The sequence below is a fragment of the Oncorhynchus keta genome, chromosome 19, assembly GCF_023373465.1.
Source record: "Oncorhynchus keta strain PuntledgeMale-10-30-2019 chromosome 19, Oket_V2, whole genome shotgun sequence".
Taxonomy (NCBI): domain Eukaryota; kingdom Metazoa; phylum Chordata; class Actinopteri; order Salmoniformes; family Salmonidae; genus Oncorhynchus; species Oncorhynchus keta.
The window spans coordinates 76558706-76583654 of record NC_068439.1 but is presented as its reverse complement, the minus strand read 5'-3'; the positions used below and the strand labels follow the sequence as shown (position 1 = coordinate 76583654).

Sequence of the window (24949 nt, the reverse complement as noted above, 5' to 3'; positions counted from 1 at the left end):
TAGTCCATGATCAGCTCCTTGTTTTGCTGACATTGAGGGAGAGGTTGCTGTCCTAGCACCACACTGCAAGGTCTCTGACCGCATCCCCATAGACGGTCTCATCGTTGGAGCTCTAGGAAGATACCTGTTTCCATCTTGGAATTCCGGGTTGGTTGACTGTAAAAAAATGATTTTTCCCAGTAGAAGCTTTTTCTTTCTCTAAAGTTTCCAGGTTTCTTGAACACACTGAAGTCAGATTCCCGAGCTCTGAGTTCCCAGTTGTTTTGAACCCTCGGAAGTCCCGAGATTAAGTTCCCCGTTGTTTTGAACGCGACACCACTCAGGCCAGAAAGCTCTTAATATACAGTGCGCTCGGAAAGTATTCAGACCCCTTGAATTTTTCCAAATGTTGTTACGTTACAGCCTTATTATTAACATTTATTAAAAAATAAAAAAAATCAGCAGCAATCTACCCACAATACCCAATAATGACATCACAATACCCCAGATTGACAAAGCAAAAACAGGTTTTTATAAATTTGAGCAAATTCATAAAAAAACAAACATACCATATTTGCATAAGTATTCAAACCCTTTGCTATGATGCTCGTAATTGAGCTCAGGTGCATCCTGTTTGCATTGATTATCCTTCAGGTGTTTCTACAACTTGATGGGAGTAAATTAAATTGTGGTAAATTCAATTCATTGGACATGATTTGGAAAGACACACACCTGTCATCATTTATACACATCACATCATTTATAACTTTTAAGCATGGGGAAACTACAGGTGAGTTTACCTGCTGGCGAAAGGAGTAATCTTTACATTACAAAGATGCCTGCTTTGTTACTGGTTGGCATGGCATTCTTGGGTATATAGGTCAACCAGCACACACTATAATTAGGACAAGCTCTGTGCGCCCACCCCCTTGGAGTTGAGCGACAGGTGCCCAAAATGTGTTCACACGCCTCTGAGCATCAGTGAGCGCAATTTGGATCAATGAACTGTCACCAGCACAAAACCGGACAGGCAGCCTGCTCCGATGCCATTCAGATCGCCAATGCTAGGATGAAGGGCTCACACTCTGTAAAAAGGCACCGCATCACCATAGTAAGTATTCGTTTTCTTCTTGAAGTGACCCATTTTTTGGGGGAGTATTTTGAAGTTTTCAATATGCGCCACAGTACGCGAGAGAGACTTTTTCTAGTCTAGGCGAAGATAACGTAGTTATTCAGTTGAACTCAATTGCAAAAGTATCAATAGGGCTATTTAAGTGTCTCAGAGTTCGTACTCGTTTTGCCGTAAGGTTTTGGTGTTTGGAGACATACGAATTATGTGTGCAAATGGGCTTTTTTTGTGAATTTGTGTGCGTCCTATTTATAAAGACCTCCATTGTGCCTTATCAGTAATTTGTGTCGAGAGGTCACAAGGCTTAGGAATGTTTTTCCCGTAGTGGCCACTGTATGCTGACCTTGATGACACGTTTATGGTAAATGGTCCTACTCTCTCACTTTTAGAGAGTAAGCAACCAACAGAGACAGACGATTTCAAAAACCTGTATTTTGCTACTCACACTTGTCACTTTCAAGTCTGGGTTGATAAACTGGCCCTGTGGTGATTTTAAATGAGTCCCCTTGATCACACGGCACATAATTAGGCGATGTCTGACTCATGACGACATGAATTGAAGAACCTTTCACAATGGAGCCATTACTTGACACAATCCGATTCCATCCCTGACCAAGTCTTTGACACTCTACGATTGCAACCTTGGTCTGTTATTTTGGGACACGTTGTTGATTCAGCGATAAACGGCACGCTGATGAAATACAGTAACTGCTGTAGGCGGCACGCTGATGAAATACAGTAACTGCTGTAGGCGGCACGCTGATGAAATACAGTAACAGCTGTAGGCGGCACGCTGATGAAATACAGTAACAGCTGTAGGCGGCACGCTGATGAAATACAGTAACAGCTGTAGGCGGCACGCTGATGAAATACAGTAACAGCTGTAGGCGGCACGCTGATGAAATACAGTAACTGCTGTAGGCGGCACGCTGATGAAATACAGTAACAGCTGTAGGCGGCACGCTGATGAAATACAGTAACAGCTGTAGGCGGCACGCTGATGAAGTACAGTAACGGTAGTAGGCGGCACGCTGATGAAATACAGTAACAGCTGTAGGCGGCACGCTGATGAAATACAGTAACAGCTGTAGGCGGCACGCTGATGAAATACAGTAACAGCTGTAGGCGGCACGCTGATGAAATACAGTAACAGCTGAAGGCAGCACGCTGATGAAATACAGTAAGTGTCATTGTCTGTGCTTTACTGTTAGACTTGGAACTGTGAGATGGTTTGGCAGGATAAACCCACAGATGGGCCTTCTGACACTATCAAAGAGGATCAGCATATTTTTCAAGTTTGACTGTATCCATCTCTATACTGGGTTTACCTCGCTGTAATGGTCCTAGAAATTAGGACGCTTTGATTCTTAGGCCCGTATTCCATAGAGGTCTATTGTTATGGTCTCATTGTACTGCACATTGTAGGATTATATTTCATAGTTGCCTTTTGGATGATCTTTTGAAAGGTTAAAATAATCAAGTTTTTTGTCAGTTTGAGCTTCGGGGCTTTTGGAACTAGCGTCTATAAAAGGTAGACCAGTTTGGTGTCATTTGCATTTAAACTAATCTGTGAAGGGGGGGAGGGGTAAAAACAAGCAAATAGTTAAACAGGGTAGTTGTAGAAACAGAACTTGCTGTGCACTCCAGTAGCAAAAAATGCTCCTCCATGAACAGTGTTCTATTTTTTTGAACAGTCACTGTGTCTTATGAAACTCTTGGGTAATAGACCAATAGAAAGTGCTCACTGTAACGAAGACACCACAAACTAAGGGGGTGTTTTCACAGCGTTGTGGTAACATCCCAGCAATGTGTCTAAAATGTTGGCACAATGTTACTGTAAAGGCCCTTTAGACAATTGCGATGGTTTCTAGACGTGTTTCCTTAAATGTAGGCCGAGACTGAAGTGAAGTTTGTTGTTGTTGCAATATCTTATTTTGTTCCAATGATCGTGCTAATCTCACTCACTGAAACCAACGACGACTTGGAAACCAATTGTAGGTCGCTATCTAAACAGATTGTATTAACATGTGGTTACATGGGGAATGTCAATGTTGTTACTGAAGTTACGTGTTTAGGTACATACGTATATAGAGTTACCCTGCAAGAATCCATTAACTATTGACGGACGTTGAGGTTGAGAAAGGTGCTTGGTTTTGGTTGACCCATCTCAAGTCCTTGTCAGGATAGTACAGCTGTGCCCCATTTGGCTAACTGGACCTGCGTCACTGCCCTTCGGGCTGATGGATACTTTGCCGGGCTAGGACATCGATGTTGGATAGATACCACTCCACTACCAACCCTCCTCTCACCATACACCCACTATTGCTATTAAGGTCATTAACCTCTTCCCTTTTATTGTTTTGTAGGGCTGACCTCATTTAGGAAAATGGTCGATTGTTTGGTCGATAGGCTGTTGGTCGACTGAGATTTCTTTAGTTGAGCAGTAGCAAAAACATGTGATATTATTCATGGTGTACAAGACACCTGTCTGATTCGCACCTGTCTGAGTGGACTAATCTATTATGAAGGCTGTGGGGATGGCACAGTCCATCACTCTAAAGCATGTGCTGCTGAAATTGTATAAGGTTAAGGACAATGGTGCAACACTAATAAAAATATTTGATATCAAAATGCTCTTTCTCCCGCATTTGATAGTGGTCACGGTTCTGAAACATCCGTGCTCTGTTGAATTGACGACTTTTCCTAGACCATGTTGCTGTGTGCATAATAGCAAAGTTAACCAGCATATTGGTGTTGAGAACCATGTGGCGGAGGCAGCTGTGGAGTTAAGAGAAGAGAAAACAGTCCTCGCCTTAATTGTCTAAGAAAAGTGAGGAAACCCAAACTTAATTATGTCTATAACTGTTAAATGTGCCTGTCTTTATAAATCATCCATCTACAGTGCCTTCAGAAAGTATTCAGACCCCTTCACTTTTTCATACATTTAGTTTCGTTACAGCCTCATTCTAAAATGAATAAAAATATAAAAATATTTTTTAAACGATCTACACACCATACCCTATAAAAATGACGCAAAAACAGGTTTTTAGAAAATTTTGCAAATGTATAAAAAAACAGAAATAACTAATTATTTCAATAATTATTCAGACACTTTGCTATGAGACACCAATTGAGCTGGGGTGCATCCTGTTTCCATTGATCATATTTCTACAACTTGGAGTCCACCTGTGGTAAATTCAATTGAATGGCATGATTTGGGAAGGCACACACCTGTCTAAATATGGTCCGACAGTGCATGTCAGAGAAAAAACCAAGCCATGAGGTCGAAGGAATTTTCCGTAGCGCTCAGACGGAATGGTGTCGAGGCACAGATCTGGGGAAGGGTACCAAAAACTGTCTGCAGCATTCAAGGTCCTCAAGAACACAGTAGCCTCCATCATTCTTAAATAGAAGGTTTGGTACCAACAAGACAATCGTGGGAGAAGGGCCTTGGTCAGGGAGGTGAAGAGAGCTCTACAGTTCCTCTGTGAATATGGGAGAACCTTCCAGAAGGACAACCATCTCTGTAGAACTCCACCAATCAGGCCTTTATGGTAGAGTGGCCAGACGGTAGCCACTATGAGTTTGTCAAAAGGCACCTAAAGACTCTCAGACTATGAGAAACAAGATTCTCTGGTCTGATGAAACCAAGATTGAACTCTTTAGCCTGAATGCCAAGCGTCACCTTCTGGAGGAAATCTGGCACCATCCCCACGGTGAAGAATGGTGGTGGCAGCATCATGCTGTGGGGTTGTTTTCGGTGGCAGGGACTGGGAGACTAGTCAGGATCGAGGGAAAGATAGATCCTTGATGATAACCTGCTCCAGAGTGCTCAGGACCTCAGACTGGTGCAAAGGTTCACCTTCCAACAGGACAACGAGCCTAAACACACAGCCAAGTCTCTGAATGTCCTTGAGTGGCCCAGCCAGAACCCGGACTTGAACCAGATCGAACATCTCTGGCGAGACCTGAAAATAGCTGTGCAGTGAGGCTCTTGAGAGGATCTGCAGAGAAGAATCAGTATAACTCCCCCAAATACAGGTATGCCAAGCTTTTAGCGTCATACCCAAGAAGAATCTAGGCTGTAATAGCTGCCAAAGGTGCTTCAACAAAGTACTGAGTAAAGTGTCTTAATACTTATGTAAATGTCATATCATTATTTTTTAACATTTGCAAAAATTTCTAAACCTGTTTTTCCTTTGTCATTGTGTGTAGATTTGATGAGGGGAAAAAAAACAAACAATTTAAATCAATTTTAGAATAAGGCTATAACGTAAAAAATTGTGGTTAAGTCGAGGGGTTTGAACACTTTCCGAATGCACTGTATATCTACATAAGACAGATCCTGCTTCTGTTGCTTGAGTGTTTGTTTAATAGCCTACTGATACTGTGAGCAGCACGCCTCACGCAACTCATGTCGGATAAACATGTTTTTAATCTTTGCTATGCTGTAATACAAGCTTTACACTTAATGTTTTTCATTCGTATTATTTATTTAGTGTTATGTTATTTATGCTGTTCCGAATTGTCAAATAATATTTGTAATACAAATAACCCTCCTTATTCTTGATCTTATTCTTATTCTTGATCTCCTTCTTATTGTTATTATTGCTATCATCATTCTAATAACTAATGATAATGACATTACTTAACTTAGCAGCCTTGTGTAACTACCATCGAGCTGTAGGCCTAAGAGCGTATGCTGTTTAGTCATAATACCGTAACTTACTTTGGCCTATTTTTCAATATTTATATAGGCTACTGTATCATTCATTCGTTCATGTCATCACACAGCATACGAGTCATTCATCATTTGAAATGCAATCAAGCATTTTAGTTTTAAAATAACACAGCAAGCCTTAAATAATTAGCGTGAACAATAACTAAATCGTTCCATTTCGGCAATGGCATTCACAAATAAATGTTTTTAGTCTTTGCTGTGATAAAGGCTTTACAAAAATGTAAAACGTTTGTTTTTAAATTGACTCTCTGGTACGCTTTTAATTTATTTAGTGTTGTTTACATTGTTCCAAACGGTCAGAAATTATATTGTAATATAACAGCACCTGTTTGACAAACGCAATATCCACGCAGCGCTTGCTACTTACTGTTTACCTCCTGAGCAACCAGAAAACATTCCCCCCGTTTCAAATTCATTTGTCACATCCTCTGCATCCAATTTGCTGTCACGTGTTAAGGCATTTGGAATATGTTCAATGTATTGATGTGAATATGATATGCTGATAGGTCAGGCCCTATTGGTCATGCGCATGTGATGGATACATCTGTCATGTAAAGAGAGCAACGGTTGAGGGACTAGGAAATGTTTTTCCGAAACAAGTGAGGGATTTCTGTAACGACTTTTCAGTCAGAAATGGCTGTAATTATGTTGCAGCTTCAGCAACATGGACAGCGTAATAAACACTGATGTTTTGTGGTGGTTGCTGCAGCAGGAAGAAGAGAGAGACTGTGTGTGCTAGTCACAGTCACTCGCTGTAATTTATTAAAAAATGTTTAATTTTTTTTTTTACAAATCACAGCAAGTTTAAGTCCTGCCCGGCACAATCAAATCAATTGCGGTTAGACTCCCTCTAATCATTTGTGTTTTAACTATTTCATCAAACAGAGCGCTTAACGCATCGGACAAGTGTATTGCATATAGTTGATTTGATTCAAATACATAGGATATAAAGGAAAAATACACATTTAAGCATTTCTACCAATCAATTTATTTTAAAGAACAGAACTCTCGATCGACCAGGATTTGTTTGTTTGTTGGGACAGCCCTAATTGCTTGTCATTAATAAAACACGTGTGGTTTTCCATAGGACGTAGTAACCCTTTTTTTTGGCAAATCTCATTATTACATTTATTTAAGTGTTACTTGTATTTTATTAAACTTCTTTTTTACACTAAGCCATTCCCAAAGTAATTCCGAGTGCACTAGTTGATTCAACTGTGAGTAGGGCTTTCTGAGCCTCACTGTGAGGTTTAATTTTTCTCAATCTTACATTCATTGTGTTTGGAGCTTGTCTTTGTATCCGGACCTTATCAGTTGATAGCAGTGCAAAACCTCACAGTAGTTAGTCAGTCAGTCTATAAATGAATTGATATCGAGCGTATGTGAAGATACAACTGATTTGAAAGACATTTACATTACATTTACATTTAAGTCATTTAGCAGCAGACGCTCTTATCCAGAGCGACTTACAAATTGGTGCATTCACCTTATGACATCCAGTGGAACAGCCACTTTACAATAGTGCATCTAAATCTTTTAAGGGGGTGTCAGAATGATAGTCAGAATGATAGTAGAGTTATTTATTTCAGCTTTAATTTCTTTCATCACATTCCCGGTGGGAAAGAAGTTTACATACACTCAATTAGTATTTGGTTGCCTTTGAATTGTTTAACTTTGGTCAATTGTTTCAGTAGCCATCCACAAGCTTGAGTGAATTTTGGCCCAATCCTCCTGACAGAGCTGGTGTAACTGAGTCAGGTTTGTAGGCCTCCTTGCTCGCTCATGCTTTTTCAGTTCTGCCCACAAATTCTCTATAGGATTGAGGTCAGGACTTTGTGATGGCTACTCCAATACCATGACTTTGTAGTAGTTAAGCCATTTTGCAACAACTTTGGAAGTATGCTTGGGGTCGTTGTCCATTTGGAAGACCCATTTGCGACCAAGCTTTAACTTCCTGACTGATGTCTTGAGATGTTGCTTCAATATATCCACATAATTTTCCTCCCTCAAGGTGCCATCTATTTTGTGAAGTGCACCAGTCCCTCCTGCAGCAAAGCACCTCCACAACATGATGTTGCCACCCCCGTGCTTCACGGTTGGGATGGTGTTCTTCAGCTTGCAAGCCTCCCCCTTTTTCCTCCAAACATAACGATGGTCATTATGGCCAAACAGTTCTATTTTTTGTTTCATCAGACCAGAGGACATTTCTCCAAAAAGTATGATCTTTTTCCCCATTTTTAATTTATTTTTATTTGACCTGTATTTAACTTGATTTGCACTTTTCGCAACAAAGTACGTTCATCTCTAGGAGACAGAACGTGTCTCCTTCCTGAGATGAATGATTGCTTCGTGGTCCCATGGTGTTTATACTTGCGTACTATTGTTTGTACAGATGAACGTGGTACCTTCAGGCATTTGGAAATTGCTCCAAAGGATGAACCAGACTTGTGGAGGTGTACCATTTTTTTTTCTGAGGTTTTGGCTGATTTCTTTTGATTTTCTCATGATGTCAAGCAAAGAGGCACTGAGTTTGAAGGTAGGCCTTGAAATACATCCACAGGTACACCTCAAATGATGTCAATTAATTTTCTGGAATTTTCCAGGCTGTTTAAAGGCACAGTCAACTTAGTGTATGTAAACCTCTGACCCACTGGAACTGTGATACAGTAAAATAATCTGTCTGTAAACAATTGTTGGAAAAATGACTTGTGTCATGCACAAAGTAGATGTCCTAACCGACTTGCCAAAACTATAGTTTGTTAACAAGACATTTTTGGGGAGGTTGAGAAACGAGTTTTAATGACTCCAACCTAAGTGTATGTAAGCTTCTGACTTCAACTGTATGTTTTACTGAAATATATATGTATGCAGTCAATTTTAACAACCAACATGTCCCATTTTTAAAGACATTGGCTCTTAAGCTATTTTGAGTCTGTTCAAGGTCTGCATTCTAAAATAAGAGTCTGTTCCAGATGAGTTATTACACTGTTGTAAGGTTTCCCTGTGAGTGCAGCCGCACGCTCACTCAAGTGCTTTGCTCAATCTTTTCACCTAATGCTAATGACGTTACAGCGTTGTTCAAACATTCAGCAATCTCTACTATACCCTCTTATTACCAGGCAGTGCTGATACCATTATTTACGACCAGGACTTTATTCCCTTCAGAACAGCAACTCATGCTAATGGCTGTACAACATTTGTCAAACATTCACCAATCGTTTGTATCCTTTCCCATCTTTACCAATGGAGATATAATGCCACCAGGAATTCTTTTTCTCCCCAAAACATCAGCTCGATGAACACTTTATTCAAACAGTTAGGAAATGAGTTGGCAAGTTGGGGGAGAAATTGGCAAGGTTGCTCATGGGGATTGAACCCCAGTCCCCGGTGATTGTTTTAATGTCTATTGACAAGTTGAGCTCTGATCAATGCCCTCCAGGCCAGGAACATTGGTTATTCCAGTAGTAGAGAGAGTCTTGTTCCTTCTTTCTTGGAAAGAGTTTTTATTTTACCTTTTATGTTACTAGGCAAGATCAGTTAAGAACAAATTCCTATTTTCAATGACGGCCTAGGAACAGTGGGTTCACTGCCTGTTCAGGGGCAGACCGACAGATTTGTACCATGTCAGCTCGGGGGTTTGAACTTGCAACCTTCCGGTTACTAGTCCAACGCTCTAACCACTAGGCCGCCCCAGTTTAGGAAAGGCCGTAGCTCCATGAACATTTTTATAAACCTGTTATTTGTTTCAACCGATTCCATTTAATCAGGATTAAACTCAAATCAATGATTACCTCATTATTTGTCTAGTCTTTGCTTTCCACGTGTTGTGAGACAAATTTGATATGTCCCAAGAATGGAGTTATTGTGCTAGTGTGCTTCTTCCACTACCATAAAACATACTTTTAGACTGCTGAAACAAACTCACAATTATTCTTCAGGAAATTGACCTTTTCTAGCTTTGGCTTTTGATTGTCAAGCTCTTAGGTGCCATGCTGCTGTGTGTCTACACAAGATCGATGTCCTGTTTAGTCGATATTCTCTGACATGCAACTTCAAATTACTTTTGACCTTCTTCTAATCTCCTGCCCACAGCACACCTCGCACACCGATGGGCGCAACGAGGTCACCACGCGGCCCGTACGCTCAGGCGCCCGCTGCCGGAACTCCATTGCCTCGTGCGCCGACGAGCAGCCGCACATCGGCAACTACCGGCTGCTCAAAACCATCGGAAAGGGCAACTTTGCCAAGGTCAAGCTGGCGCGTCACATCCTCACGGGCCGAGAGGTGAGACAGCAGCAGGAACATTTTCTCATTTGTTTGGCTAGGGTAGAATAACCTAAGGTAGAATAGATTACAATAATTGTTTGCTTAAAAAAAAATATATATATATATATATGAGTACAATGTTGGTTAGTAGATTTAGCTGATACCAGCCACCTCGCCCTTGCTGTACTTGACAAGTCAAGGGGCAACACTCTGCACCAATTGTAACAGTAGTCACGGTAATTGCATTTTGTTTGTTGGTGAAACAAATAAAATGCAAGTTGGGGAAATTGTATTAAATGTACTAAACTTACTGAAGCAACAAGCAAGAGGCAAATTGTATTGAGACCCCCTCCAGCCCTCAGTTCTCCTAGAGGCGGCAGTGCTTTACACACTCTAAAATGGCACCGTGGCAATCTGAAAAAACAAGTTTGTTATTGTTGAGTGGCCAGCCGATAGGCATGCCAATTCCTATGTGAAGTGGTTTCAACAGGAAGTGATTTTTTTTCTTCTCCCCCCTTTACTCTCTCTTGACAGGTTGCCATCAAAATCATCGACAAGACACAGCTGAATCCTACCAGCCTTCAAAAGGTAAAAGAAAAACCTGTCTTGTCTCCCTATTGGACACTGCACATCCTTTTCCATGTGCATTCTCTGGTTGTAGAGGACTGGGATATCATTAGGCCTCCACTGCAGTGTACAGTTGAAGTCAGAAGTTTACATACACCTTAGCCAAAAAAACATTGAAACTCAGTTTTTCACAGTCCCTGACATTTAATCCTATTAAAATTCCCTGTCTTACGTCAGTTAGGATCACCACTTTATTTTAAGAATGTGAAATGTCAGAGTAATAGTGTAGAGTGTTTTATTTCAGCTTTTATTTCTTTCATCACATTCCCAGTGGGTCAGAAGTTTACATACACTCAATTAGTAATTGGGTAGCATTGCCTTTTGAATTGTTTAACTTGGGTCAATTGTTTCAGGTAGCCTTCCACAAGCTTCCCACAATAAGTTGGGTGAATTATCGCCCATTCCTCCTGACAGAGCTGGTGTAACTGAGTCGGGTTTGTAGGCCTCCTTGCTTGCTCACGCTTTTTCAGTTCTGCCCACAAATTTTCTATAGTTTTGCGGTCCGGGCTTTGTGATGGACACTCCAATACCTTGACTTTGTTGTCCTTAAACCATTTTGCCCCAACTTTGGAAGTATGCTTGGGGTCGTTGTCCATTTGGAAGATCCATTTGCGACCAAGCTTTAACTTCCTGACTGATGTCTTGAGATGTTGCTTCAATATATCCACATAATTTTCCTCCCTCATGATGCCATCTAGTTTGTGAAGTGCACCAGTCCCTCCTGCAGCAAAGCACCCCCAAAGCATGATGCTGCCACCCCCGTGCTTCACGGTTGGGATGGTGTTCTTCGGCTTGCAAGCCTCCCCCTTTTTCCTCCAAACATAACGATGGTCATTATGGCCAAACGGTTATATTTTTGTTTCATCAGACCAAAATGTACAATCTTTGTCCCCATGTGCAGTTACAACCCGTAGTCTGGCTTTTTTATGGCGGTTTTGGAGCAGTTACTTACTTCTTCCTTGCTGAGCGGCCTTTCAGGTTATGTTGATATAGGACTCGTTTTACTGTGGATATAGATACTTTTGTACCTGTTTCCTCCAGCATCTTCACAAGGTCCTTTGTTGTTGTTCTGGGATTGATATGCACTTTTCGCAACAAAGTACGTTCATCTCTAGGAGACAGAACGTGTTTCCTTCCTGAGCTGTATGACAGCTGCATGGTCCCATGGTGTTTATACTTGCGTACTATTGTTTGTACAGATGAATGTGGTACCTTCAGGAGTCTGATAATTGCTCCCAAGGATGAACTAGACTTGTGGAGGTGTACCATTTTTTTTCTGAGGTCTTGGCTGATTTCTTTTGATTTTCCCATGATGTCAAGCAAAGAGGCACTGAGTTTGAAGGTCGGCCTTGAAATACATCCACAGGTACACCTCCAATTGACTCAAATTATGTCAATTAGCCTATCAGAAGCTTCTAAAGCCATGACATTAGTTTCTGGATTTTTCCAAGCTGTTTAAAGGCACAGTCAAATTAGTGTATGTGAACTTCTGACCCACTGGAATTGTGATATAGTGAATTATAAGTGAAATAATCTGTCTGTAAACAATTGTTGTTGTCTTAACCGACTTGCCAAAACTGTAGTTTTGTTAACATTAAATTTGTGGAGTGGTTTAAAAACTAGTTGTAATGACTCAAACCTAAGTGTATGTAAACTTCCGACTTCAACTGTATATAATATTCCTACTTTGAAAGCTGTATGCGGTGAAAAGTGTTAGTACATTAGTAACACTTCATGCCCTATTTCCATGATATATTATAAAATCAGTCTGTCTTTTATTTTGATAGAGGTGGCCTGTGAGTGTATGGGACTTCCCTTCATCAAGTAGCCCTTGAAACTAGTTTTGTACCGAAATGCACAATTATAGCTAACTAATACGATTCCCCCATGGGATTTTGACATGTTGGGATTCTGGGTGCTTCACTACGTGTCTTGGAAGCACAACTAGCTTAATTTCAGTGTGTGTAACTCACAAACTTCACAGCAGACTCAGAATTAGTTTGAGCAGAGGTGCAGAGTGCAGACCCCCTTAAAGGTCTAAGTGGTTGTACTGCACTGCATGGTGGGAGGCAGGGGGTAAAGTGGTGGCTGGTAGAGGAAACCTCAGCAGACTTGGATTTCAGAGGCTGCTAATAATACCCTCGGAGGAGATCTCAGAATGGGAGGCTGGTGAAAGAACAGCGCTGGCCCTGCCAACAAGGAAAGAGATGCAGCAACTGGGGTCTGGGCTGGAAGTGGGGAAAAGAACGGGCTGTTGACCCGTTGGAAGTACAGAGGATCTGGAGCACACAGGACCCAAACTGTCTTCTTCAGGGGCTGTTTATTATTATGCTCTGATGAAAGCTGAAATGATCCGACGCTTAAACATGCAAGCTGGCCCAAATATAGTTAAAGGAAAAACCATTTTGAGTGCCGTAACCTTTTCCACCAATAATGTTTGTGGCAGACAAACCCTAACCTAAAATTAGGACATGTGCCAACTAATAATGTCATATTTATATTTCACCGAACCACCCCCACAAATATTTTCTGAGTCCCACTTGAAACTGTAGTAGACTTTGCTACGGTGCAATTTACCAGGGTGGCAATTTACCAGACTGCGGCTACTGCCCTGTCGTGTCTGCCCCCCTTCCTTCAGCTATATAGATCAGACTGTCACATTGGGGTCGGTGGAGACTGATGACGTTCACCCCCCCCCCCTCCCCCCCTCCACCCCACCAACTCCTATAATTAGCCAGCACTTGTTTTTCCAGGCCATCGATTTGGTTTGCTTTCCATTCGCTGGCCAATTGACAGCCCGTGGCTTGAACTGTGGGTATACAGGATGGTTGGTGGTAAGTAGGGAGGGAGAGAGAGGGGAGAGGATGAACACAAGGACGATGAAGGAGAGGAGAGCGGGCGAGTGTCATGCTGCGCTCTCTCTCTCTCTCTCTAGCTTCTCACTCTCCACCCGGGTGCTTAGCTCTTCACCAGGAGCCTACTGCTTTCTGGGTCGGCAGGCGAAGCCAACAGGCATCTGCTTGATGAAGTGGTCTAAAACAATTCCTGGTTCTGCGCCATTGCGTAACTGAGCCTCCAGTGGGCGTCCAACAGAGCCGGATAGCTTTTACAAGCTTGACGTGTCCTCACAGCGTTTTACCTCCACACAGCACTTTATTGTCCTCACAGCGTTTTACCTCCACACAGCACTTTATTGTCCTCACAGCGTTTTACCTCCACACAGCACTTTATTGTCCTCACAGCGTTTTACCTCCACACAGCACTTTATTGTCCTCACAGCGTTTTACCTCCACACAGCACTTTATTGTCCTCACAGCGTTTTACCTCCACACAGCACTTTATTGTCCTCACAGCGTTTTACCTCCACACAGCACTTTATTGTCCTCACAGCGTTTTAGCTCCACACAGGACTTTATTGTTCACACAGCGTTTTACCTCCACACAGCACTTTATTGTCCTCACAGCGTTTTACCTCCACACAGGACTTTATTGTCCTCACAGCGTTTTACCTCCACACAGGACTTTATTGTCCTCACAGCGTTTTACCTCCACACAGCACTTTATTGTCCTCACAGCGTTTTATTGTTTGATAAGTCATCGTCTCTATGGTCTGACCCTTTGACCCATTACTGGTCACTGAGGAAGTTTTATCTGTAAGACCTCTGGGTCCATGTTGAAAGGTCTGCTCAGTCTGTTCAACTGGATTACTATGGCAGCTTTGGGACGAAGTTAGTTGATGTTGACTTGAAGGATATGAATGGTAACACACAGGAAATGCTGTAGTGGTAAATCGTTTTGAATGTTAAACTCATCTGAATACCCCTAATGGGAACGATATTAAAGCGGTCTATCTTCCCTGCTGTTAAATACATCTGTCATTCACTCTCATGTCATCTTTAAACCTGATTCAGGTGGAAAGTTTTTTTACTTTGGATGTGTGGATATTTAAAAAATAAAATAAAAAGCCACCCAATGATGGTATGGATTGAAGATGGATTATACTCAGAAGTGGTGAGCAAAACAACACGTGATGTCTGAGAACATCACAGTTGAAGAGTGTGACCACTGGACTGATTTAATTTGACATTTTATATTCTATTTCTATTCTTTTCTTCTTTTATATATATATATTTTTTTTGTACAGTCTATCGGGGCATCCTAGATTAAAATACACTGGCCCACAAACACATCTCAGGACCTCATTCTGACAATGGGCACCTTTTTGTACAGCTAAAACATTTTTTCATCCCACCAGCATTCTTTACATTCCCTCTTGTGCTCATCGGTTTGTTTTCACAGACTCGTTCGCTGCAGACTATTTTTATTTGCTGTGGTGTGACGTGTGACCTCTTATGTAATTGGTGGTAGTGGGAGGAGAGCCCCACTGTCGATTCAGTCAATCTTCCTGCTTTTGGAAGCGATGTGGTTTTATGAACACCCGAGGTCAGGGCACCGGGATGTGAATACAAGTAGCGGAGGATGAGCTTGAAGTATACTATTAAAACCCTTCAAACACATCAATGGCTCTGCTCGAGGCGACGTCGCCCTTACCTGGGCGCCGGGAGCCATGGTAGTCAGCCGTAGGATGTGTGGGGTTGGAAGGAGGAGGTGAGATGTAGAGCAGGAGAATAGTTTTCAGCTTTGGTAGATGACATCAGTTGATTTTTACCTCTAAATGTTAGTGCCTTACAACTATAGCCATCAGAATACAAATGTATCTTGTCGGCTCTGTATCAACATAGCGGGTTCACATTCAAAATGTTTTCACACTTTTGTGTTTATGGATTAAAATGAGTGTCTACACAATAATGTCTATTATTCCACTAGTATGAAGCCATGTTCAACCCAAGCTGGCCACAGTGAATTTCTGGGGAAAGACGAAACAATGGTCTGCCTGTACTGTGCTGCATGTTTGGATGAATATAATCAGGAAGAGAATGATTCATGTTTGAGGAAAAAAAAGATACCCAATTATGGTGTTCATTCATCTTTCTCACAGCACGGGAAGAAGGATTTTTTTTTGGTCCAACTCGGGTAACTTCCAGTTACCGCTTTTGATTGAAGAACAACATCAAGTTTCCAACTCCTCCACATATTGTAATTTACCCTATTGTGGAAGCAGAAGGGTGAGCAGGTACTCTGTGTTTTTGTAGGTGTAACTCAGTTTTGGGACAGGGACCGGGACTACAGTTAGCGATGCCTCAGGAATGCGTGTGCCGGAGCAATCAGGGTTGTCTGGTGACCCCTAGCTATGTTGGCCAGTCCCTTTTTTTTGTTTGCTTCTGGCAAAGCAGTGACCTCATTCATTGGCGTCGACATCAGTAGCAGAAAGGGACTGTTGCTGTTATGTCTGTGGTGCTCCATTTGTTTAGCTGTTGTGTCTGGGCTTGACCTGATTTTTCATAACGTCTGGGGGGCTGTCTGGCTTTTGTATAGCACACTCTATGTTGGGGGTGGGGGGGGTCATTCAGATACAAAATAAGGAATGCTTTCATAGGATGTTAGGATGAGGAGCCAACCAAATTAACTATACACCTGTGCTACTATTTTATAAAGAAACAAGTGTCTACAGTGATGTGTCGTATGACATCCCTCACACCCTTTATCTTTAAGAGATCACAGACGCCCATCATCCAAGGGCTCTGGGAAGATTGATTGTCTGACTCTTTGTATCCCCACCATTAGTACATTTCTTCTGTGTTCCTTGCCGATGTCTTCTGCAGACTGAGTCACCAGGCGTTGTGTTCTTCTATCGGGAGGGCACGTGCTAGAGGATTTGAGGTGGAGAGAGAACTGATTTTGGGGCACTCAATAACAACAAAAAAGACATATATAAAAAATAATCCCCAGCCACAAAATTCACCAATTCTGTTTTAATAGCTTTGAATGACTGAAAAGAAATAACTAGTCCTAAATGTGTCGGCGGTTGTGGAGTTCAGTCCTGGTTAGAGTCATGAGACACTGAGACTTCAACCCCTCTGGATGTAAACGTCGCTGCAGGGCATTAGTCTGCCGCAGCTGATGTCTACTCCCCCAGACGTCGTCGTTGTGGAGGGTACAGGCGGACACACCCTCAATGGAGGAAACGCAGGCCCCGTAAGGGATTCCTCTCGGCCTGGACTCCTCTCTCTGGTACTCTAGAGGCACACTGCCATCTAATGTTTCTGGAACATTTGATTTCTGCTATTCTTTCTCCAGGACAGTGAGATTTGTTTTCCCTGTGCTATATTATTAAAAAAAATCCATAGTGCAGCGTTAGAATACGAACCCTGGGCCTTCCCCTCGAACCCTGGGCCTTCCCCTCGAACCCTGGGCCTTCCCCTCGAACCCTGGGCCTTCCTCTCAAACCCTGGGCCTTCCTCTCAAACCCTGGGCCTTCCTCTCGAACCCTGGGCCTTCCTCTCGAAACCACCTCGCGGAACCTTTTGCACTGTTTACGCAATCCCAAAATACTGGACATGCCGCCCCGTCATCACCGCAGCTTTCCAGGCAATACTCCGTACTGTAATGGGAGTCCTTTTGTTTTAATTTTTGGTTGGCACGTCAGAGTGGCTGTCGCACTGCACGTATTTTCTTTCCTCATAATTCTCTGTCAGACATTTGACCTCAGAGGTGCTCATGTCTAGGTCGTATTTGAGGGGCCAGGCAACGGTCAGAAGCTGGGGGGGGCAGGGGGTGGCTGTGGCTACGTTAAATCTATCCAGCAACCTGTCCCTTCATGACCCCAGGCAGGCGCAGGCAATCCTCGCTCCCACACCCACACCACCGAGCCAGCCTGCTTCCTTCCTCCTGGGCCCTGTTTGTGAAGCGATGAGTCACCACCCGGCGCTAAGGGCGTTTATCATCCATAACCGAGGATTGCCTTGAACAAGCTAATTTCAGGGGGGATTTGTGTGACGATACCTGCCTCACTGAAATTAATTATCTGCTTGGGTTCATATGAGCAATCTGACTAAAACAATACCCAAATGTAATAGAAGGAAAAATAAAAACATTGTCCTTTAGAGCCACCTCCCTGGCACGTGGAGATATTTGTGATGTGCTCGACTGTAGTCATATTTCCCTAGGATCTTGTTATTTCCCCCTGAAGGCCACTTCAAACCGGAAGGGTGACTTTAGTTTTTTTTGGCAAGGAAAATATTGAATATCGGTATCGGCCAAAAAATGTCTTATTGGTGCAGCACTAGTTTCAACAACTGAAACCCCAGCCAGCTAATGCCCGTGTCAATCCAATAAGAGAAAGCCAAATTGAACTGTCCGGTTTGTTTCAAGCCAAACCCTCAAGACGGTTAGCAGTGAATGTGCAAGGCCAAACCGCTGTGGCGACATCTTGTCCACCTTTATGGTTTGTGACACAGTCACCACATTAGTCCATTAGAAGGGACAGTTTTCAACTTCTCTCCTGTTCCAGGTTGTCGTCTTCGCAGTCTTGCTGCACTGGTTATTATGTCTCAGGAACACCATAAATATGATCTAGTTATCTTTTTAGAGATGCAAAGCTTGACTGCAAAAAAGACAACCTGAGACAAAACCCATTTTCAATTTGGGACCGGTCATTGCATTGGACAGCACAGCCGCCGATCCAGTCACAGCAGTTGTCTTTGGACATCTTAACCCATACAGGACAAGTCATGTTAACTACTGACCGAGTAGTCAACATGACTTGAGTACAGCTAGATCAGGTGTCATGCTACTTGTTATGATGGCCAGAGACGTGTGTGTACCTGTGAGTGTATGCGTGCATGCATATGTACAGGTCTGAATGTTTCTACACATTTGTGAGTGTACAGATGTCGGATCTTAACTTGATCACTCATTTGTAGTCTAATTTTCCTGCTGGATCAGGAAATTGAAAATGAGCAGTTCTCTTTCATCAAGGCAAAGGGTGGCTACTTTGAAGAATCTCAAATATAAAATGTATTTTGATTTGATTAACACTTTTTGTTGGGTACTACATGATTCCATGTGTTCATAGTGTTGATGTTTTCACTATTATTCTACAATGTAGAAAATAGTAAAAATAAAGAAAAACCCTTGAATGAGTAGGTGTGTCCAAACTTTTGACTGTTACTGTGTGTATATATTATATCTCTCTCTTTATTACTATCTAACCCTACCACCCGTCCCCCAATTGGAGTAAACTAGTAAACAACGCTTAGGCCTCTACCTCCAGCGTATACATACATATTATGTCTATTTTACAGTAGTTCTATTTAGTTTGTTTTTACTCCTGTCCTCCTACCCTCAACCTCTCCCATCTATTTCTGATGTCCATCCAGGTTGGACTTCTATTTGCCATGTCTTTCAAACTGTGTGTGCTCTTTCACAAAAGTTCTTAACCCATATCCGTTTTACTTGAGTTATCTTGTTATTAGTCCCAACATTCAGCTCCATTCAACCCTTCTCATATCTCTTAACACCATCCATATTGGATTTATATTTTTAATAATAATAATAATAATATATGCCATTTAGCTGACGCTTTTATCCAAAGCGACTTACAGTCATGTGTGCATACATTCTACGTATGGGTGGTCCCGGGAATCGAACCCACTACCCTGGCGTTACAAGCGCCATGCTCTACCAACTGAGCCACAGAAGGACCTGTGCTGTGATGTTTCACAAAAGTTCTGAACCTTTATATTCTTATTTGTTTCTACAGATTGTAAATTGAAAATAAACATTTTTGCTAAAAGTATTATTAGATTATTGATCGATTTTGACTATGCCTTTTCAGATCACCTAGTAGTGCTATTTGCAAGGTTAGCTCCAGGTAAATGTTGCAATTCTTCAGCCATTTCTGGACCTGTGACCAAAAACAAGCTACATATGGACAGGACCAAAACAAATTCTGTCTCTTTGCAGAAAATTCTGCAGAGCTTGGACGGTCGCATCCCCCCCCCCGTAAGTCAAAGTTGACTTAATATCTATCAATCAAATGTATTTATAAAGCCCTTCTTACATCAGCTGATGTCAAAGTGCTGTATAGAAACCCAGCCTTAAAACCCCAAACAGCAAGCAGGTGTAGAAGTACGGTGGCTAGGAAAAACTCCCTAGAAAGGCCAGAACATAGGAAGAAACCTAGAGAGGAACCAGGCTATGAAGGGTGGCCAGTCCTCTTCTGGCTGTGCTGGGTGGAGATTATAACAGAACACGGCCAAGATGTTGGGGGTCCTTCTGTAGCTCAGTTGGTAGAGCATGGCGCTTGTAACGCCAGGGTAGTGGGTTCGATCCCCGGGACCACCCATACGTAGAATGTATGCACACATGACTGTAAGTCGCTTTGGATAAAAGCGTCTGCTAAATGGCATATATTATTATTATATTATGTTCAAATGTCCATAGATGACCAGCAGGGTCAAATAATAATAATCACAGTGGTTGTCGAGGGTGCAACAGGTCAGCTCAGGAGTAAATGTCAGTTGGTTTTTCAGAGCCGATGATTCAGAGTATCTCTACCGCTCCTGCTGTCTCTAGATAGTTGAAAACAGCAGGTCTGGGACAGGTAGCACGTCCGGTGAACAGGTCAGGGTTCCATAGCCACAGGCAGAACAGCAGCATGGCCAGGTGGTGTGGGGACAGCAAGGAGTCATCAGGCCAGGTAGTCTTGAGGCATGGTCCTAGGGCTCAGGTCCTGAGAGAGGGAACATTAGAGAGTGCATATTTAAATTCACACAGGACACCGGATAAGACAGGGGAAATACTCCAGATATAACAGACTGACCCTAGCCCCCTGACACAAACTACTGCAGCATAAATACTGGAGGCTGAGACAGGAGGGGTCAGGAGACATTGTGGCCCCGTCCGACGATACACCCGGACAAGGCCAACCAGGCAGGATATAACCCCACCCACTTTGCCAAAGCATAGCCCCCACACCACTAGAGGGATATCTTAAACTTACCATCCTGAGACAAGGCCGAGTATAGCCCACAAAGATCTCTGCCACGACACAACCAAAGGGTGGGCGCCAACCCGGACAGGAAGATCACATCAGTGACTCAACCCACTGAAGTGACGCACCCCTCCTAGGGACGGCATGGAAGAGCACCAGTAAGCCAGTGACTTGGCCCTGTAATAGGGTTAGAGGCAGAGAATCCCAGTGGAAAGGGAAAACGGCCAGGCAGAGACAGCAAGGGCGGATTGTTGCTCCAGTGCCTTTCCATTCACCTTCACAGTCCTGGGCTAGACTACACTCAATCATATGACCCACTGAAGAGATGAGTCTTCAGTAAAGACTTAAAGGTTGAGACTGAGTCTGCGTCTCTCACATGGGTAGGCAGACCATTCCATAAAAATGGAGCTCTATAGGAGAAAGCCCTGCCTCCAGCTGTTTGCTTAGAAATTCTAGGGACAATTAGGAGGCCTGCGTCTTGTGACCATAGCTTATGTGTAGGTATGTACGACAGGACCAAATCGAAAAGATGGGTAGGAACAAGCCCATGTAAGTAACGCTTTGTAGGTTAGCAGTAAACCCTTGAAATCTGTCCTTGACTTACCGGAAGCCAGTGTAGAGAGGCTAGCAATGGAGTAATATGATCAAATTGGTTGGTTCTAGTCAAGATTCTAATGTTTAGCACTAACTGAAGTTTATGTGGTGCTTTATTCAGATAGCCGGAAAGTAGAGCATTGTTGTAATCTAACCTAGAAGTAACAAAAGCATGGATTAATTTTTCTGCATAATTTTTTGGACAAAGTTTCTAATTTTTGCAATGTTATGTAGATGGGGGAAAAAAATGGTAATCGAGACATTGGAATAATTTTACAATTTCAATATCATTAAAAGAACATTTTAATTTCAAGTACATGTGATTGGGAATGTGCACTAAAAAGATTTACACCAAGTGTGATGTTTCATTTTTTTTTACTCAGAAGGAAATATCAAGGAGGATCAGGTACAGTGCTTTACAAAAGTATTCACCCCCTTGGCATTTTTCCTATTTTGTTGCATTACAACATGTAGTTTTAAATTGATTTTTATTTGGATTTCATGTAATGGACATACACAAAATAGTCAAAATTAGTGAAATGAAAAAAATAACTTGTTTCAGAAAATTAAAAACGGAAAATTGGTGCGTGCATATGTATTCACCCCCTTTGCTATGAAGCCTCTAAATAAGATCTGGGGCAACCAATTACCTTCAGAAGTTACATAATTAGTTCGATGGAAAGAATATGGCACCACAACAAACCTGCCAAGAGAGGGCTGCCCACCAAAACTCACAGACCAGGCAAGGAGGGCATTAGTTAGAGGCAACAAAGAGACCAAAGAACTCTGAAGGAGCTGCAAAGCTCCACAGCGGAGATTGGAGTATCTGTCCATAAGACCACTTTAAGCTGTACACTCCACAGAGCTGGGCTTTACGAAAGAGTCGCCCAAAGAGTGCTGTTTGCCAAAAGGCATGTGGGAGACTCCCTAAACATATGGAAGAAGATACTCTGGTCAGGTGAGACTAAAATTGAGCTTTTTGGCCATTAAGGAAAACCCTATGTCTGGCGCAAACCCACCACCTCCCATCATCCGGAGAACACCATCCCCACAGTGAAGCATGTTGGTGGCACCATCATGCTGTGGGGATGTTTTTCATCGGCAGGGACTGGGAAACTGGTCAGAATGGAAGGAATGATGGATGGTGCTAAATATAGGAAAAATCTTGAGGGAATCCTGTTTGTCTTCCAAAGATTTGAGACTGGGACAGAGGTTCACCTTCCAGCAGGACAATGAGCATACTGAGCACACTGCTGAAGCAACACTCGAGTGGTTTAAGGGGAAACATTTAAATGTCTTGGAATGGCCTAGTCAAAGTCCAGACTTAAATCCAATTGAGTATCTGTAGTAAGACTTAAAGATTGCTGTACATCAGCGGAGCCCATGCAACTTGAAGGAGCTGGAGCAATCTTGCCTTGAAGAATGAGCAAAAATCCCAGTGGCTAGATATGCCAAGCTTACAGAGACACCCCAAGAGACTGCAGCTGTAATTGCTGTAAAAGGTGGCTCTACAAGGTATTGACTTTGGGGGGGGGTGAATAGTTATGCACGCTCAAGTAATGTTTTTTTGTCTTATTTCTTGTTTGTTCCACAATAATAAATATTTTTCATCTTCAAAGTGGTAGGCATGTTGTGTAATTCAAATGATACAAACCCCCCAAAAATCTATTTTAATTCCAGGTTGTAAGGCAACAAAATAGTAAAAATGCCAAGGGGGGTGAATACTTTCGCAAGCCACTGTAAGTGTTACAACAGTCAAACAACAATCAATATCGAAATTTCACTATCAATGTTACTATTATGCAAGTCAGATTTCAGCATGGAATTAAACATCAAGGTAGGTTTTCAGGTAAGAATCGTATAAGTAATAAATATTCAAACAGTGCAGATATCAATTTCCATAGTCAACTCAATCATCTTTTTCCTGCTAAAGTAGGATTTACCAGTCATGTCTAGATGGGATGCAGCTTTTGTTAAGTATATTTTTGGGGGTATTTTAGCTCACCATTTTCCTAACATTGAGCCACTCCCCCCTAACCTGCTGCTTAAGTTCTCATAGCCTGCTATGAAAAGTACATTTTTGACAACGGCTGTATCCCTTCTAGACAACCGGATTTACCTTCCTCTTCTGAACACACACACACATACACATGGTTGACACTAGCTAGCTAGCTTATCTAGTGGCAACCTAATAGCTTTTTTTTCATATTCTTTTATTTAACTAGGCAAGTCAGTTAAGAACAAATTATTATTTACAATGATGGCCTACCCTGGCCAGACCCTCCCTTAACCCAGACGACACTGGGCCAATTGTGCCCCACCCTATGGGACAAACAAGCAGAAATCATATTGGAAGCTAAAAACTGGAGATTAAACTTTGTCTGATTCTGGGTTAGCCAAAGCTGGCTAAATATCCATCTAATTAGCTACCTAGCCATCTGCTTTGCATTCACCCTCAAAATACATTTTCTGACTCTAGAAATATATAATAGGACAAAGGCAGAAGGTAATTGGTGCTACTTACCTCTTGTATCGAGCTAAGAACCCACAAACAAAAATATCCTCAGGAGTGAAGACATGCGCTTCAGTTCATGAGCTGTGGTGGAGACACAGGTTTTGAGGGACAACTTTGAGAGCCAATGAACTTAAGTGTTTATTACAAGCTATTTTGAATATGTTTAATTGGACAAGGTGTTGTGAAACGTTCATACAGGCATTTAAAGGGAACCAATAGGAACCAAAATCACAATTTTGAAGTTACGAGCTATTTATCCAACAGTGAAAACAATAATAATATAAATCTATGTAACCGAAGTGATTTGGTAAAATGTAACGGAGTAAAACTTAAGTTTCAGAAATTTCCAACAGAGCGGAACTAGAAAAGTACTAGTTCCTCCTAAAAAATTCAAAAGGCGGTAGTGGGCCGGATTCCAACCAATGACGATTTAGGGATGCGTGTGCCGGGATCAGGGGCTGTATCCATTGGACCACACATGCACTGAGGTAGCCATGCATTTCTTCTGGCAATTACTTGCTTTGAACATGTAGTAAAACAATTGATCTACACCCTGTCAATTTATTATAATCCACATAAGAATTCACACCAGACGCGCTACATAGGCTACTTGAACTGATGTTCAATATAATATAGCCTACAAACACTGCTTCCAGTTGCACCCTGGTGGCGATTCTAAATATGAATTCAGATCCTCATCCTGCACGATTATTTTCCTCCTGCGACCAAAGTGGTCAAAGTAAGATCTGACAACTGTGTCTGCAAGTGTGTGTACGTGTGTGTGGGAGTGGGTGAGGTCAGTCCGCAAATGGTGACCGAAGGCATTATTGCTCCAGGGCCAGGGGAGGATGTGTTAATCTGCCTGTGGTTTGAGGGCCAGCTAGGAGTGAAATTAAGGCCTAGCAACTGTGCACAAACAACCTGCCTGCCTAACACAACACCAACTGATAAGACTAGCAACAGAATGTGGCATGGGTTGGTCCAGCGGTCTAAGCCACTGTCTCTGGAACACAGTGTCTTCAGAAAGTATTCACACCCCCATTTATTTTTTTTCCCACATTTTATTGTTACTGCCTGAATTACACCCAATACCCCATAATGTCAAACTGGAATTATGTTTTTAGATTTTTTTATTTTTTTTATTTGAACAAATTTTATATAAAAAATGTCAAGCTGAAATGTCTTCAGTCAATAAGTATTCAA

At 42.2% G+C, this 24949-nt stretch overlaps 1 protein-coding gene across 32 annotated transcripts in view; it reads left to right on the top strand.

The window, feature by feature from the left end:
* Positions 1-24949, top strand: part of LOC118371463 (MAP/microtubule affinity-regulating kinase 3-like) — a 128147-nt gene that overhangs the window by 1757 nt on the left and 101441 nt on the right. For 23 of the 32 annotated variants that reach the window (XR_008071449.1, XR_008071447.1, XR_008071439.1 and 20 more), the window contains exons 1-3: positions 936-1090; positions 9942-10133; positions 10650-10703. Coding sequence is in view for 14 of the 32 variants with exons in the window: in XM_052471331.1 (XP_052327291.1) it covers positions 980-1090; positions 9942-10133; positions 10650-10703 (357 nt within the window). In the remaining 18 variants the exon portion in view is untranslated. Of the gene's footprint in view, positions 1-935; positions 1091-9941; positions 10134-10649; positions 10704-24949 lie in introns of those variants that run through there. The other 9 variants (XM_052471327.1, XM_052471328.1, XM_052471326.1 and 6 more) reach the window with 5 other exon arrangements.